This window comes from Lepidochelys olivacea (genome assembly GCF_965140295.1).
Source record: "Lepidochelys olivacea isolate rLepOli2 genome assembly, chromosome: 1".
Classification (NCBI taxonomy): domain Eukaryota; kingdom Metazoa; phylum Chordata; order Testudines; family Cheloniidae; genus Lepidochelys; species Lepidochelys olivacea.
The window spans coordinates 209,324,539-209,340,786 of record NC_140411.1 but is presented as its reverse complement, the minus strand read 5'-3'; the positions used below and the strand labels follow the sequence as shown (position 1 = coordinate 209,340,786).

Here is a 16,248-nt window from a genome sequence, read left to right as displayed (position 1 = left end):
AGCCACGCGAAGGGGGGAGGCAAAATGCGACCTTGTAACAAAAGCACACGTGCTATGTATGTAATGTTAACAGCAAGGTTTACCCTGAAAGAGTGTAGCCACTGTTTTATAAAATGTGTCTTTTTAAATATCGCTGTCCCTTTTTTTTCCTCCACCAGCTGCATGTGTTTCAATGATCACAGGATCTTCTCCTTCCCAGAGGCTAGTGAAGATTAGAAAGAAAAAAAAAAACACACTCGTGATGAAATGTTCTCTGAGCTCATGCTGTCCTCCCACACTGACAGAGCACAGACGAATGCATGGAGGCAAATAATGTCAGAGTGCAGGAAAGCATAAAATGACTGGAAGGAGAGGTGGCGGGCTGAAGACAGGGCTGAAGCTCAAATGTAGCGGCAGCGTGATGAGAGGAGGCAGGATTCAATGCTGAGGCTGCTGGAGGATCAAACCAGTATGCTCCAATGTATGGTTGAGCTGCAGCAAAGGCAGCTGGAGCACAGACTGCCACTACAGCCCCTGTGTAACCAACCGCCCTCCTCCCCAAGTTCCATAGCCTCCACACCCAGACGCCCAAGAACGCAGTGGGGGGGCCACCGGCCAACCAGCCACTCCGCCACAGAGGATTGCCCAAAAAAAAAGAAGGCTGGCATTCAATACATTTTAAAGTTGTAAACTTTTAAAGTGCTGTGTGGCATTTTCCTTCCCTCCTCCACCACCCCTCCTGGGCTACCTTGGTAGTCATCCCCCTATTTGCGTGATGAATGAATAAAGAATGCATGAATGTGAAGCAACAATGACTTTATTGCCTCTGCAAGCAATGATTAAAGGGAGGAGGAGAGGGTGGTTAGCTTGCAGGGAAGTAGAGTGAACCAAGGGGCGGGGGGTTTCATCAAGGAGAAACAAAGAGAACTTTCACACCGTAGCCTGGCCAGTCATGAAACTGGTTTTCAAAACTTCTCTGATGCATACCGCGCCCTCCTGTGCTCTTCTAACTGCCCTGGTGTCTGGCTGCGTGTAACCAGCAGCCAAGCGATTTGCCTCAACCTCCCACCCCGCCATAAATGTCTCCCCCCTACTCTCACATATAGTGTGGAGCACACAGCAAGCAGTAATAACAGTGGGAATATTGGTTTTGCTGAGGTCTAAGCAAGTCAGTAAACTGCGCCAGCGTGCCTTTAAACATCCAAATGCACATTCTACCACCATTCTGCACTTGCTCAGCCTGTAGTTGAACAGCTCCTGACTACTGTCCAGGCTGCCTGTGTACGGCTTCATAAGCCATGGCATTAAGGGGTAGGCTGGGTCCCCAAGGATACATATAGGCATTTCAACGTCCCCAACAGTTATTTTCTGGTCTGGGAATAAAGTCCCTTCCTGCAGCTTTTGAAACAGACCAGAGTTCCTGAAGATGCGAGCGTCACGTACCTTTCCCAGCCATCCCACGTTGATGTTGGTGAAATGTCCTTTGTGATCCACCAGGGCTTGCAGCACTATTGAAAAGTACCCCTTGCGGTTTATGTACTCGGCAGCTTGGTGCTCCGGTGCCAAGATAGGGATATGGGTTCCGTCTATGGCCCCACCACAGTTAGGGAATCCCATTGCAGCAAAGCCATCCACTATGACCTGCACATTTCCCAGGGTCACTACCCTTGATATCAGCAAATCTTTGATTGCGTGGGCTACTTGCATCACAGCAGCCCCAACAGTAGATTTGCCCACTCCAAACTGATTCCCAGCTGACCGGTAGCTGTCTGGCGTTGCAAGCTTCCACAGGGCTATCGCCACTCGCTTCTCAACTGTGAGGGCTGCTCTCATCTTGGTATTCATGCGCTTCAGGGCAGGGGAAAGCAAGTCACAAAGTTCCATGAAAGTGCCCTTACGCATGCGAAAGTTTCGCAGCCTCTGGGAATCATCCCAGACCTGCAACACTATGCGGTCCCACCAGTCTGTGCTTGTTTCCTGAGCCCAGAATCAGCGTTCCACAGCATGAACCTGCCCCATTAGCACCATGATGCATGCATTGGCAGGGCCCATGCTTTCAGAGAAATCTGTGTCCATGTCCTGATCACTCACGTGACCGCACTGATGTCGCCTCCTTGCCCGGTATCACTCTGCCAGGTTCTGGTGCTGCATATACTGCTGGATAATGCGTGTGGTGTTTAATGTGCTCCTAATTGCCACAGTGAGCTGAGCGGCCTCCATGCTTGCCTTGGTATGGCATCCGCACAGAAAAAAGGCACGGAACGATTGTCTGCCATTGCTCTGATGGAGGGAGGGGCTTCTGATGACACGGCTTACAGGGTTGGCCTCAGGGAGCTGAAATCAACAAAGGGGGTGGCTTTACATCAAGGAGTATTTCAGGCAGGACTTCACGGAGGGTTCCAATAAGAAATGGTGCACCTAAGTAATTGTTCTTATTGGAACAAGGAGGTTAGCCTGGCCTCTGATTGATACATGGCTAGATTTACCTCGCTGCACCTTCTCTGTGAGTGACTGCAGTGTGACCTAGAGGAATGAGTCCCCTAGACGGGGGAGGGGGGGAAGCAAATGAGTACAAAACAAATCTGGTCTATTTCTTGTTTTGATCCACTCCATCTATCTTTTACGTCTTTGGCTGGCAGCAGACGGTGCAGAAGGACTGCATGCCATCACATCTCATGGCTGCTCGGCAGAAGACGGTGCAGTAGGACTGCTAGCCATCCTCATCTCTTGCCTGCCTGGCAGAAGATGGTACAGTACGACTGCTAGCAATCCGTATCGCCTGCCTGCTCACCATAAGACAGTTCAATAGGACTGACTGCAGGACTAAAGAGAATGACCTGGTCAAGTCAATCCAAATTTAGTCCCTGCGCCCATGTCTGCCCAGGCGCTCCCGGCCGACGTGGCCAGGAGCACCTCGGACACGACGAGGACGGCTACCAGTCGTACTGCACCGTCTGCTGCCAGAAGGCTATGGGTTGCTGCTACTGTGTAGCAATGCAGTACCGCGTCTGCCAGCACCCAGGAGACATAGGGTGACTGTTACCTGAGCGGGCTCCACGCTTGCCGTGGTATGGCGTCTGCACAGGTAACTCAGGAAAAAAGGCGCGAAACGATTGTCTGCCCTTGCTTTCACGGAGGGAGGGAGGGAGGGAAGGGGGGCCTGACGATATGTACCCAGAACCACCCGCAACAATGTTTTAGCCCCATCAGGCATTGGGATCTCAACGCAGAATTCCAATGGGCAGCGGAGACTGCGGGAACTGTGGGATAGCTATCCACAGTGCAACGCTCCGGAAGTCGACGCTTGTCTCGGTACTGTGGAAGCACTCCGCCGAGTTAATGCACTTAATGCACTTAGAGCATTTTCTGTGGGGACACACACACTCGAATATATAAAACCGATTTCTAAAAAACCGACTTCTATAAATTCGACCTAATTCCGTAGTGTAGACATACCCTGAGCTTCTCATACGTAAGGCTAAAATGTTACCGAACAAAGTATATTTTACTGTAGCCCAGCGAACTCCTCCAGGTTCACTGCCTGCTCTCTCCCTTCTCACTGGCTCACTTGGGGTAATCTCTAGAACAGATTGCGAAAACACACTCTGCTACAGCTCACTTCCTCCTGGATGCCCATATTGCCCCCTCTACAGTCCATAAAAAAAATGGAGCTGCTATCCTCATCACTCTGGCTCTGGCTCTCCTCTTTGAATAGCTCCCTGCTTTCCGCCATAGTTCAAGCTTCAAAGCCCTGTACAGCTCTAATCCTTCCCGATTATCCACTCATCTCCTGTTACAACGACCTCACACCTCTGCTCCTCCACCTGATGCCAACCTCAACCGCCCATTTCTCCCCACAGATTACTCAGCACTGTCCTCCATGCTGTTACTTGCCTATGGCAACTCCTCCCTGAATCAATCAATCTGTAAAGGCCACTACCCTTTCCTCCTATAAATCTCTCCTCAAGACTGCTGAGCTGCCTATAAGACAACCACCAGTATCCAACACTGGATCAAATACAACATGAGTTCTGGGATGGAGTAAAGATGGGACCAGCCCTAGCGTACCAATTACCTTTGCCCAGTGCTGTCCATCTGTGAGCTCTTCTGCATGGCACTATACCTTAAAACTAGCCAGAATATGGTGGCCCACTTGGTAAGGGGAATCTCTCGCCACAAGCACGTTAAGCCAGTGCTCCGTGCTCTGTGGGTTTCTGGGTTTAGTTTAAAGACTAAAGAGCATTGGGTTTTGCCCTTTAAAGCCATAAATGCCTTAGGATCTACCTATCCAGGAGACCTCCTCTCTCCCCATGCCACAGCACCACACTCAAGATCAGCAGCCATTGAGCTGAAGCTTGACTGGCATACATAAACTGGGCTGTTGCCAGGGCATTTTCTATGAGGGTCCCATGGCTTTGGAATTTTCCACATACATGCACAGGAATCTGAAACAGACCAAATCCAGTGATCTTCAGGGCATGCTGCAAAATTTAACCCCTTCCCCCGATATTCCAAAATGAAGATGTAGGGGGAGGTAATTGTAGAGTTGGGAAACCGTTGCAGGACGCTGAGGCTTTGGAATTGCCTTATTTGCTGGTGCTGGGTTATATTGCATTGTGTTGTTGTACTTCACATATATTTAGGCATTATTTTTGTTGTATTTTTAAATAATGCCAAAGTCACTAGAGTGTCTGACTGTGTGGTGTTTTTTCGTGTTTGCTCCTTAAAAAAAAGCCGTCTTTATTTGGAGTGATCCAGTCAGGATAACATAGCTTTTTTATCCTCACCACCACCCTCATCCTCCTTTCTTCCTGTTCATTACATCTTATTTCAGAGCTTTTAAAAAAAAAATGCATTGTAATCTTGTGATGCGCTTTGGCACAGGGAGTGTCTGTCCAGGTGTTCGTACAGCACCTAGCACAATAGGAGCCTGATTCTGACTTGGGCCTTTGGGTGCTGCAGTAATACTGTAAAAAGACCTATGAATAGCTAGTAATAGGACATACAGGAAATGCTTACTAATGGTAACATTATCATCTATTGTCTGCATTTTCCACTGCTCGCATCTCTCTAGGTCACTGGGTGGACTGCTTCTGTCCTTTTGAGTTTGTGACCCCTCCAGTTTTGATGCCCTGCACAAATCTGATTACAAGAGCACTTCCTTCAAAGAAAGGCCTGAAGCAGGTGCATACAGTGCTTGGTTTTATAAGCTTACTTGGCCAAAGACACCTCAGGAAGTTCCAAGAGGCACCCAGACCAGGCTATTACTAACTGGAACTGTTGCTGCCTGAAGATAGATGCTTCACAATTTTGGCAGTTGCAGCTTCATGAGTCACCTGGAACTGCTCTGCAGACATCGTTGGTCCTTGGCCTCAGGTTGAGAGCACTAATCTGCTGTATAAAGTATGTAGGATATACAGATAGCAAATTTCTTCGGAATCCTTTGTAATGAGGATTCCAAGTATTATCTCCATATTACAGGTGCGGACACCGAGGCACACAGAAGGGAAGGGACACACTGAGGGAGGCAGTAACTGAGGCTGAGGTCAGAACATCTCCTGTCTGATCCTAGAAATACTGGAGTAAGAGGAGAGCTGTAGATACACCAAGATGTAAAGTCTGTATTTCTACCTGCACATTGCTTTTGTTCTTTTTACGTTTTATTCTACACTTTAGTTCGAGCCCTACTGGTGCAATACAGGACTGCCCAGATGCCATCCTGAGCGCTCCATCCAGAACCATGGCTTGCTGGCATCCTGTTTAAAATCCAGCTGTCCTGAACCTGCCTCACACATCATTAGCGTGAACACTCACGCATTCCCAGAATACCAGCTATTCTGGAAAGAACGTGGAACCACTTCTGCTGCATGACTGGACATGCCCGATGCGTATAAGGTCACACCATACAGAGAATGCCAATTTGCAGAGCATGCCGCTCCAGCCCCACAGGCGTGACCTCACATACCTAGTGTGTGCAAGGCTATGCCGGCAGGAGTGGAGGGGCGCACTCTTCAAATTGGCATCCCCCTGGCCAATGCCAGACAAACCCATGACTGAGTGTGTCCCAGTACCAGACGGGGACAAACCACCCCAAAAAAGGGACCATCTGGGTCAAAACCAGACAAATGGCCTACCCACGCATGGTCATCTCCCTTCCTGACAAGGCTTTGGCTGCAAACACAGACCTCAAGCAATCTTGCTTGTGCAAGTCAGTAAATTATTAATCCTCATGTCATTATCTAAAGTCAGGAGCACTAACCTCACCCGCAAAGCACAGACCTCTCCCAGGCTACACCCTTAGTTAACCTGTGCTTCTTGTATTATCCACCTGCAGCGCAAGGCCCAGGAAGTGCCGAGCTTCCCCACAGCCCTCACATCCCCAAACTGGAGAATGCCACAGTGGGGATGGCAGTGCTGCAGTTGCGGCAGCCTTCCCCCAGGGGCAATGTTATCAGTTCTAGTTAGAGTCACACTCTGGGTCTGCTGAGCTGGGGGGACAGCATCAGGGGGGCAAAGCCGGCTTCCCTCTGTTGGGGAGCAAAGGGCACCCCAGTGGGGTTCCCCTAATCATGCAGGGAGGATTTGGGGTACCCATGTATGGGGTGCACACTTCCTGGGTGGCAGAGGGCTCAACACTAGGGTCTCCCAGAGGAAAGCCTACTATATGGCGCCTCCTGTCCGTCATAGGGGGTAGGTATTGGAGCTGCAGTGGCTACTGTAATTACTCTGCCGGAAGGTGGAAGAAAGAGGAAATGTCTCCCCTTCTTCCCTCCCCCAACAGGCTGGGGAAAAAGAAAGTTTTGGCCTTAGTGCAGAATCGCTGATGCAATCCCCTGCAGATGCTAGGGACACTTGTGAAGGGAAAAGGGGTAGAGAGAGGTCTCACGCTTCTCCCTCAGTGCTTGGTCCTGGGCCTGACAAACTGAGGGCACGAAGTCAAAGCACTGGGCAGGGAACATCTCTAACGCGCAGGCACACAAGCTGTTACGAAGTTCGACAGGCAAGAGACAGGGCTGCAGAAGGGGCAGAATCATGCCAATTTGGAGGTGGCCAAGAGCGACTGGCCCAGTAGGCTTTAAAGCACCTTCTGAAACCAGGGAATTCAATTGAATCTCCGCTGAGCTGGGGGGCGGTGGCAGTGAATGAACTGACTGTCAGTGCAGAACGTTGCTCCTCCTCCCCCTACCAATTGTTTTGAATGACAAATCTGAGTGGGAAGTCATTGAAGGAAAATAAATTTGGAGCTCCAAGATGATGCAACTGCTGCCTCCCTACCTTCTCTGTAAATTGTTGTTTCCTATTGCTAATCCTCATAAACTCTTAGCGTGAAGGGCCAGTCCAGGGTCCACATAAAGGGACATAAGTATTGTTATGCTGAGCATTGCAATGCCCAACTTTTAGGCCCCTAAAAAAAAAAAAATAATAAACACACAAAAAAACAACTCATCACTGAAACAATGCAATTCATACAGCCTATGCTAGTCACCTCCACTCCTGGACAATGAATGGAGAGAGATAGGCACCATAGAATGCGATTTGCCAAAGCCAGCATGCTAGGCAGGGAGCTGCCTAAGTTAGCCAATGGGAGATTCTGATGAGAGGGATGTATCCTGAGCTCCGTCCCACTCATGGAGTCTGGTCTGCAGGGAAGTGCCTATCTTTGTTTGGGAGTCACAGCCAGGAACCTCTCTCCTGGCGTCAGGCAGCTTAAGTCATTTCTTGTGAGAATGAGTTAGGCACCTGCCTCACTCCACACAAAGTTGGGGGGAGTTGGTGGTCACTTCATTACTTTTAGCCCTGTGGTTAGAGCACTTACCTGGGAGGTGGGAGACCTAGGTTCATTTCCCCCCTCTGCTTGATGGGGCAAACAGGTTTGAACCAGCATTTCCCCCGCTGCAGGTGCCTGCTCTGACCACTGAGCTATAGGATAGTCTGGTGTAGGGCTCCTTCAATCTCTCCTGTTTAAGTAGTTACACACAACAGAACAGCTTCAAGAGTCAGAGGGCCAAAGAGAGAGCATGAGAAGGGCTCTGTACTCCAGTGGTTAGGGCACCCACCTGGGTGGTGGGAGACCCAGGAGCTATTCCCCCTGTTCCGGTGACCTGCACCACCAGGAGCCAGATTTGGAATGAAACCTGAGTCAGTAGCTAGCCTCTGAGCACTGTCAAAAACTTGCTGACAGGATGAGTAGTACGGTCGCTGAGATTTGGCCTCTGTTCATAGCCACAAGGGCAGGGAGAGGGAAAGTGTCATCCACTAACCCTATTAGAGCCAGCTCTGTGTTGTGGCTGGGCTGGATCTTTATTAGGAAGGCGCCAGGATATGAGCAGACTGTTGTAAAGTGGAGGTGTTCAGGATCCAATGGATTTGCCCAGGAAAGGGAAGCTGGAGACAGGGCAACAGTTTGCAAGATCATTAGCACAGTTTTGGTTTCTCGATCATCCTTGGACTATCACACTCTTTTGGGGGTCCAGCAGGTAAGTTGCCTGCTGCAGGAGAAGTGCTCATGATTTTGGTCAGTAGGGGGTGATACTGTTCTTTGCTGGATTTTGCTAGCCATTACGTCCAGTGGCCTGAGGCACATATGATGGCCCAGATGTCTCACAGAGCTTCTATTTTATGCACTTGTGCAATTGGTCCAACCTCTGTCAAGGAGGGTGAAGTTCTGATTTCTGTTCTAGCTTGGCATCCCTCATGCCCAGAGACTGTCCTGTGCAGAGTTAATCTTTGCAAGGAAGTAGCCAAAGCTCTGCACAGAGAAGACAGTTGGCTGTCCAATACGATTAATGCAGTTGGGGTGACTGGCAGAGTTGATGGGGATGAAGAAGGTAGCTCTCTTGGATTCCTCCATAACTGTGGCATATTTCTTTCCACACAAAGTCCCTGGGTTGGAGTTGTATAGGAGCAGGGTAGTTCTCTCACCAGCTGCATGGAGCCTTCTCTGTTTTGCTAGCAGAGTAAAATTCACTAGGACTTAGTAAAATTAACTGCTGCTCCATATTTACCCTCTTCCAAGCCCTGAGGTCCCCAGTAAGGTCATCATTTAGATGTTTACTTACCTAATTGCCTGCTTGAGTTTTGCGGGGCACACAACTGGCTTTGTTATTTGTGCCAGAATGCACTTGTGTAATAATGTAAACATTAAAAAAAACAATTAACAGTTCCCCATTAAACAAACAGCTATGCAGGTAGCAAGGTTAGCAATTTCAGATTGCTGCTGGGGAGACCACAATGAAGGACTTCCAGCTGTTTGAACAATGCAGTTGCTAGCAAAGCTACATGGGAAAACTCAGATGAGGTAGTTGACCTTCCAGCCATCTAATAATTTTAGGGCAGGGACCATGTTCCCCTTTGTGTGCCGTATTGTGGCAGTGTAAGAAATGTTTCACTTTTGTTTTAAATATTTTCTAATTTAAAAAGAAGTATGTGCAGAAATTTTTTAGTCCCACCAAACAGACATTTCACCCATTGGTTCCTCCAGTGCCATCGTGGCTTCCTGTGCTTTACTTCTGCCAATCAGTTACAGCCATTATCTCAGCTTTCCTCTGGCTCTGTGCTGCTTTCCCTCTGTTAGGAAGAATAGCCCTCAAGTCAAACTGAATGAAGTATTTGGGCCCTTCTGCAGCCAAGTCCATGAGAAAGCAAGCAAAGGGGTAGAAGAGAGTGGCTTGCTCCACTCAGTCCCCCTCCAGAGAAGCCAAACAATGCAGAGTAGCCTAGTGAACAGGCACAGAGCACCTCCTGCTGCTGGCTCCAGTGCTTCCAGACCCTGCAGCTTGCTGGCTTTCTGCCTTTTCCTCAGAGCCACGACTAGTTTTGTGATAGACAGTGCAGCCAGTGTAGTTCAGACAAGGAGAGTGTTGCATGAGAGCCATATGTTAATATCACTATGTGGTGCACATTCCTAAATTACCATCAGAAAGACTGAGAGAAACAATATAAGGTCACTTTATATATAGGCTTGATCCTGCAGGGTGATGCATGTGGGCTAGAAGTTTATGTTCCAGAGGAGCCCAAACGAATGGAAATCTATTACAATTGTGGACATTATACAACCTGATAGATACAAATAATACTGTTATTCCCATTTTACACACAGGGCCACTGAGTCACAGGAAGGCCGTGACTTACCTAAGGTCTCACAGCCAATCTCGTGCAGACCCAGGAACAGAACCATCTTCCCTGGTGCTGCAGCCACTAGACTTTGCATGCATGTATGAGACAGATGTAGGTCTTACACATGCCATCTCCTCCTCTAACCATGTGTGTCTATGCCCAGCATGGGAAGGGAGCGACTAGAGGCAGTCAATGTCTCTTGAGGTCAGTCAGGCCCAAGTCCTTTCTAGAAACCAGAGAGGTGTTGGGAGAACCAGCTAGGTACAACAGTTCTGCTCCCAGCCTGCCATCCAGCAAGAGCTTAAGAGAAGTCTAAGCCCATCTCCCTCACTGACTGTATGCCAGGCATGCTGGCAGGCATTATGCAACCCAGCAGCCACAGAAATGGGCATGGCTGACTGGAGTCTACACAAAGCCTGCTAGGCAGGCTGCCGACAGCAATTCCGAGCCCCAGGGCGGGTGCTGCACCTGCGCTGCTGGGCACCCAGTGATCTACCGCCGGCTGCGTGGCTGGGCACGCTTTTCCCGCCCAGCTACCTTCACCACCACCGGTACCACCCCGCGCGTGCCTAGGAGTCCTGCGGCCCGTCTGGGCAATTTAAAAGGGGCCGGGGCTCCCGGCTGCTGCGGGCCCTTTTAAATCGCCCAGGCCCCTGGGTAATTGTCCCCTTCCCCAGTCAGCAGGCCTGCTGCTAGGGCATATGGTGACCCACAGGTCTTGTCATTATTACTTTGGCTCTCTGAATGTTTGTCTCCTGCTTTGTATATCTGCCCTCAGAACAGTGAGGGGAAGAGGAGTTACCCAGAGGTAGGAGGCCAGATGAAGCCAGTTAGAATCACATTTTCCCTCTGCAGCCCTTCCAGGAGTAAAATGCTCCTGCACTCAACACAGACTTGCCGTAACTAGGATTAATCATCCACGCAGAAGACTTGTGGGTCCCCATCAATTTCCATCTCAAGGCATGAAGAGCTTCTGACTAGTCGGCCAGAACACAAAATTAATCCGAATGGATGGGGAAACTCCGGAGGAACACCAGAGGCATGGCACGAGGTTAGCCAAGTTTAGTTGACTCACCACCGAGAGGCACTTTGGGGACTGGGGAGATTGTTGAAGGGGAATAAATATTAAGTCACACTACTAGAAGGTAAACTCCGCTGTATCATTTTTTAGTACGGTATAAATCCTGATAGCTGCTCAGACTCTCGAGGTTCACTGAGCCAAAGCTTATAATGGCTAAAGGATCCTGAGAGGTTCCGTTACACTGCAGCTGTTGACCAGGTACAAAAGGAATCTGCCCACCTGCGTAGAGTCTCAATTTAAAGTAAAGCCTCCCTCCAACCAGCAACCAAAGAAAAAGTGAGACCACAAATACCCTAGGACAGACCTACCTTTCTGAATCAATTATGGGACAAAATGCAGACATATGTACACCCAGCTGTGCTCAAGAGCCCCCATATGATTGACCCTAGTGTGGCCTCTGCTGCTGGTTTATATCCCCACCTTCTGGGGGAAAACACATGCCAGATGCCAATTGCCTCTAATAAGCCAGAGTTTCTTGGAGGATACTGACAAGGCTAATTGATGCCAGCAGTTGTGGGGCTTCTGGCTGAATAAACCCAAGCTCACTAGAGGCTGTGCTGGGTCCATTCTGGGTTCTCCTCACATTAGAAGCCTTTTAGCACAATAACATTTTCAAAACGATTTTCCTCCCTGTTCCCACCAGGAGTTGGCAATGTGCCCCCACCCACCCACCCACCCACCCCCGGTAGGTGTGTCATGGGCTATATTTGAAGAATTTATTCATTTAAAAAAATTAATTAAAAATGAAGCTTGACTTTAGTTACTCAAGTATCCAGACTTCTCCACCTTATTGAATGTCAGGTGTTCACTGCAGGTTTAACTTCAGTGCAAAAGTCTTTGTGCTGAAGTTTGATGGGGCACGGAGACAGGGGTTTTTGAAACACAGACAGCTGCAATGGAGCCTGGAACTTGCTGTCTCTCTCTCTCTCGTTGCAGGAGCTCTGAATTCTTGCAATGGCATGAAAGTAGAGGGTGGGCTTGGGATGTACCAGACAGACTTTGTTAAACATCTGGGAGTTAACATAGGCTGCTTGCCTACCCTCATCACCATTCCTGCCTATGGGCCTATTTTTAAAAGTTGTAAAGGCATTCAGCTCTCTATAACATATTAGAAATTAATTCAGTAAAATGAACTAACTAAAATCACTAAATCTGTGTTCTCTACTAACAGACCTCTCGCTCTACAGAGTTTACTTGGCTAGCTATGCACTTATATGGCCATCATCATAGTACCAAATCACCTTGGGAAGCATACTTCATATCACCAATTAGCAAAAGACACTGCAATAACGCTTATTGCTTATACATCCTCTCAACCTCCTCAATCCAGTGCTTCCATGAACCAGGAGAGCAAAACTTGGTTAGATCACTAACATCAACAAAACACTGAAATAGCCCTGTAGCCTTAATGGTGGATATATTTTACATAACACTTTGGAGGGGGAGGTGGAGAAGGAAGGGAAATCCATAAAGTGCTGGATTACTTTATATTCCAGAGTTCAATTTATTTTAAAAATCCCATTTTTTCTTGTTAGCATCCATTAACACCTTTTTCATTTTATTAGAGAGCATTAGAAATATAGCTTACAAAAAATATTCCTTAATCCCTTGTTCTGTATAACTGAAGACAGAACAAGTCTGTCCATATTGGTATGCTTTAGGACAGAGGTTCTCAAACTGTGGTCCGTGGACCACTGGTCATAGGCGCCGACTCCGTGGGTGCTCCGGGGCTGGAGCACACACAGGGAAAATTGGTGAGTGCTCTGCACCCACCGGCAGCTCCCCTCCCCAGCTTGCCTCCGCCTCCTCCCCTGAGTGTGCCGCATGCCCGTTTTTCCCCCTAGCTCCCAGCTGTTTCACACAGCAAGAGCTGGGAGGGGAGGGGGAACGCGGCACACTCAGAGGAGGCGGCGGTGCTGGGGATTTGGGGAGGGGTCCAATAGGGGCAGGGAGGGGGTGGAGACTTTGGGGAAGGGTTTGGAATAGGGGCAGGGCAGGGTGGAGTCAGAGCGGGGCCAGCGTGAGCACCCACCGGCGCCATGAGAAGTTGGCGCCTATGCCACCAGTGGTCCACGAGCTCCATTCAGGTGGTCTGCGGATAGTTCCCTCTAAGGTGCATGCCTGGGCAGTCGCACATGATAGAATGAAGGGCCACCCACCTGATTAGTGGAGCCAGGCAGACATGGCTCCACTAATTAGGTGCCTGGACCCTGGAGAAGACACACATCTAAGGTCCTCACCATGAACCATGGTGGCCTTGGGGGGCATAGGGAGTGGGTGAGAAGAGGGGGTTGGGGAGAACGTGGGATGTGCAGGGCTGCGGCAGCCAGGGAAAGAGGCGACTTTCCACAGCTCCAGGGCTGCAGCTGCCGGGGAGAGATGGCCCTCCTTCCCAGCCTCACCTCTGTGGCGGGGGAGAGACCCCCCCCTCCTTCCCAGCCCCAGCTTGGGGGCTGCTGTGGCGGGGGAGAGAGAGCACATCCATCACATTAGAAAGGTAAGACTACTGATTAAAATATGAGTTGTGTGATTTTATTTGTAGAACAAAAATAATTAAGGGTGTTTTTAAATATAGCCCTTTTATCCAAAGTGCTTTACAATAGTTAGCTAAGGGTACAAACAACATTTGGAAAGCTCATTAAGTGGTCTGCTGAGCCCCTGAGCCATTTTCAAGTGGTCTGCAAAAAAAAAAAAAAGTTTGAGAACCATCGTTTGAGGTCAGTGGTTTTCAACCATTTTTCATTTGCTGACCCCTTAAAAATTTCAAATGGAGAGGCAGGCCCTTTGGAAATCTTAGAAAGTCTGCAGACTTCAGGGGTCCATGGACCACAGGTGGAAAACCACTGCTTTAGGATGTAAAGGTACTATATTAATTTATGAAATAATTCAGGACTGTGATGATGGGGAAAGACTTTTAGCGTTTAAATCTTATAGAGAAGGGTGCTGCAGAAAAACACTAGGCTAGAACATAAGTTTCTTCCCACCACCACCACCAAAATTAAGCACACCTCTATCAGTCAACCTTTTCCCCCCGACTGTGAATCATCTAAATTACTTGCAATAGAGACCCTTACATCTCAACTAATGATGTGTGGTCCCAGGTCTGGGAAGAGAATGCTGATCTTACTTAGACATTAAAGTGTGAAAAATGATACTTACAAAAAGGTTTGTGAGCATAGATGTTTTGCCCATGTACTAGTTACTGAACTCCACTATGGCCTTTAAACATTGACCACAGGAAGTTGGGAACAGTTAGACAAAACCGGTGTGTTGCCTAGATAATTGCGTTGCTACAGCGCTATCCTCTCAGCTGATGTGACCTTCTTAGGATAGCATCGATCTATGCAATTGAAGGCTGCCACTTCCTTCCTCCTGCCCGGATCAATGGGTGTGATTGCTTCCCTTTTATTTTGCGAAATTCAGGGCTGAGGGGGAGCCCTGGAAAAGGCTCAAAGCTGCAGGTGGCGACTGGGGATAGATCGTTACATCACAATAACGTAATCCCCAGCCAAAGAGGGAGGCGGCATGTGCAAAGAGCCGCGGAATGGTGGGGGACGCATCCATTTCTTGCACGGCTGGGAAGCTAGCGGGGGGGGTGGGGGGGGATCAGAGACCCTGCATGTCCCGCATGCCCGGGGAGGGAAAGCACAGCACCCCGCGCTGTGCTGGGGAACAGCACTCCCTGCGTGGCTGGGCACAGGGAAGGGTAGCCACATCCAGGCAAGGGCTCGGGAGAGGAGCGGGAGGGTGCGGTGACCTCCCACCCTAGCAATAAGTCTTCAGGAAGCCTTGCAGCTGGGCGGGCTCGGGAGGCGTCCGGAGCGACGGCCAGCCGCGGAGGCTGGGCAGCCCTTACCTGGCCCGGCTTGCTGGTGTAATTGAAGGCGTAGATCTCCTCGCGGTTGATGGTCACCGTCCCTGCGTAGACCCGGTCGAAATCCGCCGCCTTGGTGGGGGGGAGGCGGCCGCTCCTTCCCCCAGCCCCGGCCTGCAGCTCTTGCGGCAGCACCCCCAGGAGCCAGGGCAAGCCGCAGAGCAAGGCGAGGCCGCTCATGGTCCCCGCGCCGCGGCTGGCCCCGGACTGCAAAGTGCCCTTCGAAGCCGCCCGGAGCCCGAGGCTGGCTACGGCTCCGCGCGGGGCTCCCCGGGCGCCCGGCTGCTGCCCTCGCCCGCCGCGGGTGACACACGGAGGAAACCTTGAGAGCGGGGCCGGGCTGGTTTCCCTGCCCTCGCCTTCATTTCCTCCCCTGGAGGGGCTGCGGCTCGCTCCTGCCCCTGCGCCCGCGCCGCTCCCCTGGAGACTTGGGAGAGAGCCAGCAAGGTGCCGGCTGACAAAACCCCAGTCCTGCGTGGGCAGCCGGGAAGCCGGCCCCGGCGGGGGGAGCTGCAGTCAGACTCTGCCCCCGGGCAGGGAGGGGGAGCCGAAGCAATTGGCCTCGCCGCAATCGTTTCTATGACTGGTTCCCCCCCCGGCTCGTAGCCCAGTGGTTTCTAAATGGGAGCGTCTTGCGGGGGGCTTGGGCTGGAAACAGCGCTCGGCGCCGGGGGCCGTGTTTAACCCCCATCTCTAGCTGGTTTAAAACCGACAGCCGCTCTCCTGCAGGAATCCTGGCTCTGTATTGCCTCGACCAGCTGAGACGGGGGGAGCAAGCTCAAGTCGAGTAAAACAAATCCAGGACAAAATTGTGAAGAGCAGGTGCCTTGTCGGAAGCAGGAAACCGTCAATAACAAGACCTGCCTTCATATCGTAACCGCATAGTTCCCATCTGTCCCCCAGTTATTTTACGGGTTAAGAGGTTTTAGGAAATGTATGGACATGTTCAAAGGAGCCTCTTTGAAAACCGCAAAAAGAAAAGGAGGACTTGTGGCACCTTAGAGACTAACCAATTTATCTGAGCATGAGCTTTCCTGAGCTACAGCTCACTTCATCGGATGCATTCTTAAATGCTGCTCTTCCAGCTCTGCTGACTGTTTTGATTTACCCGGATTGGAAATCAATTATTCAATGCAATGTGGTTTCCCCATGCTGCGAGACAGACGGCTAAGTGTCCGCTCCTGCAGCACTCAATTGC

The 16,248-nt window shown here is 50.2% G+C and overlaps 1 protein-coding gene across 4 annotated transcripts in view; it reads right to left on the bottom strand.

Moving 5' to 3' along the window:
- SIDT1 (SID1 transmembrane family member 1) overlaps positions 1-16,037 on the bottom strand; it is a 92,167-nt gene extending 76,130 nt beyond the window's left edge. For all 4 annotated transcript variants that reach the window (XM_084617955.1, XM_084617956.1, XM_084617957.1 and 1 more), the window contains exon 1: positions 15,033-16,037. In XM_084617955.1, the coding sequence (XP_084474081.1) occupies positions 15,033-15,230 (198 nt within the window). In that variant the 5' untranslated portion in view covers positions 15,231-16,037. The remainder of the gene's footprint in view (positions 1-15,032) is intronic.
- Positions 16,038-16,248: the final 211 nt, after the last annotated feature.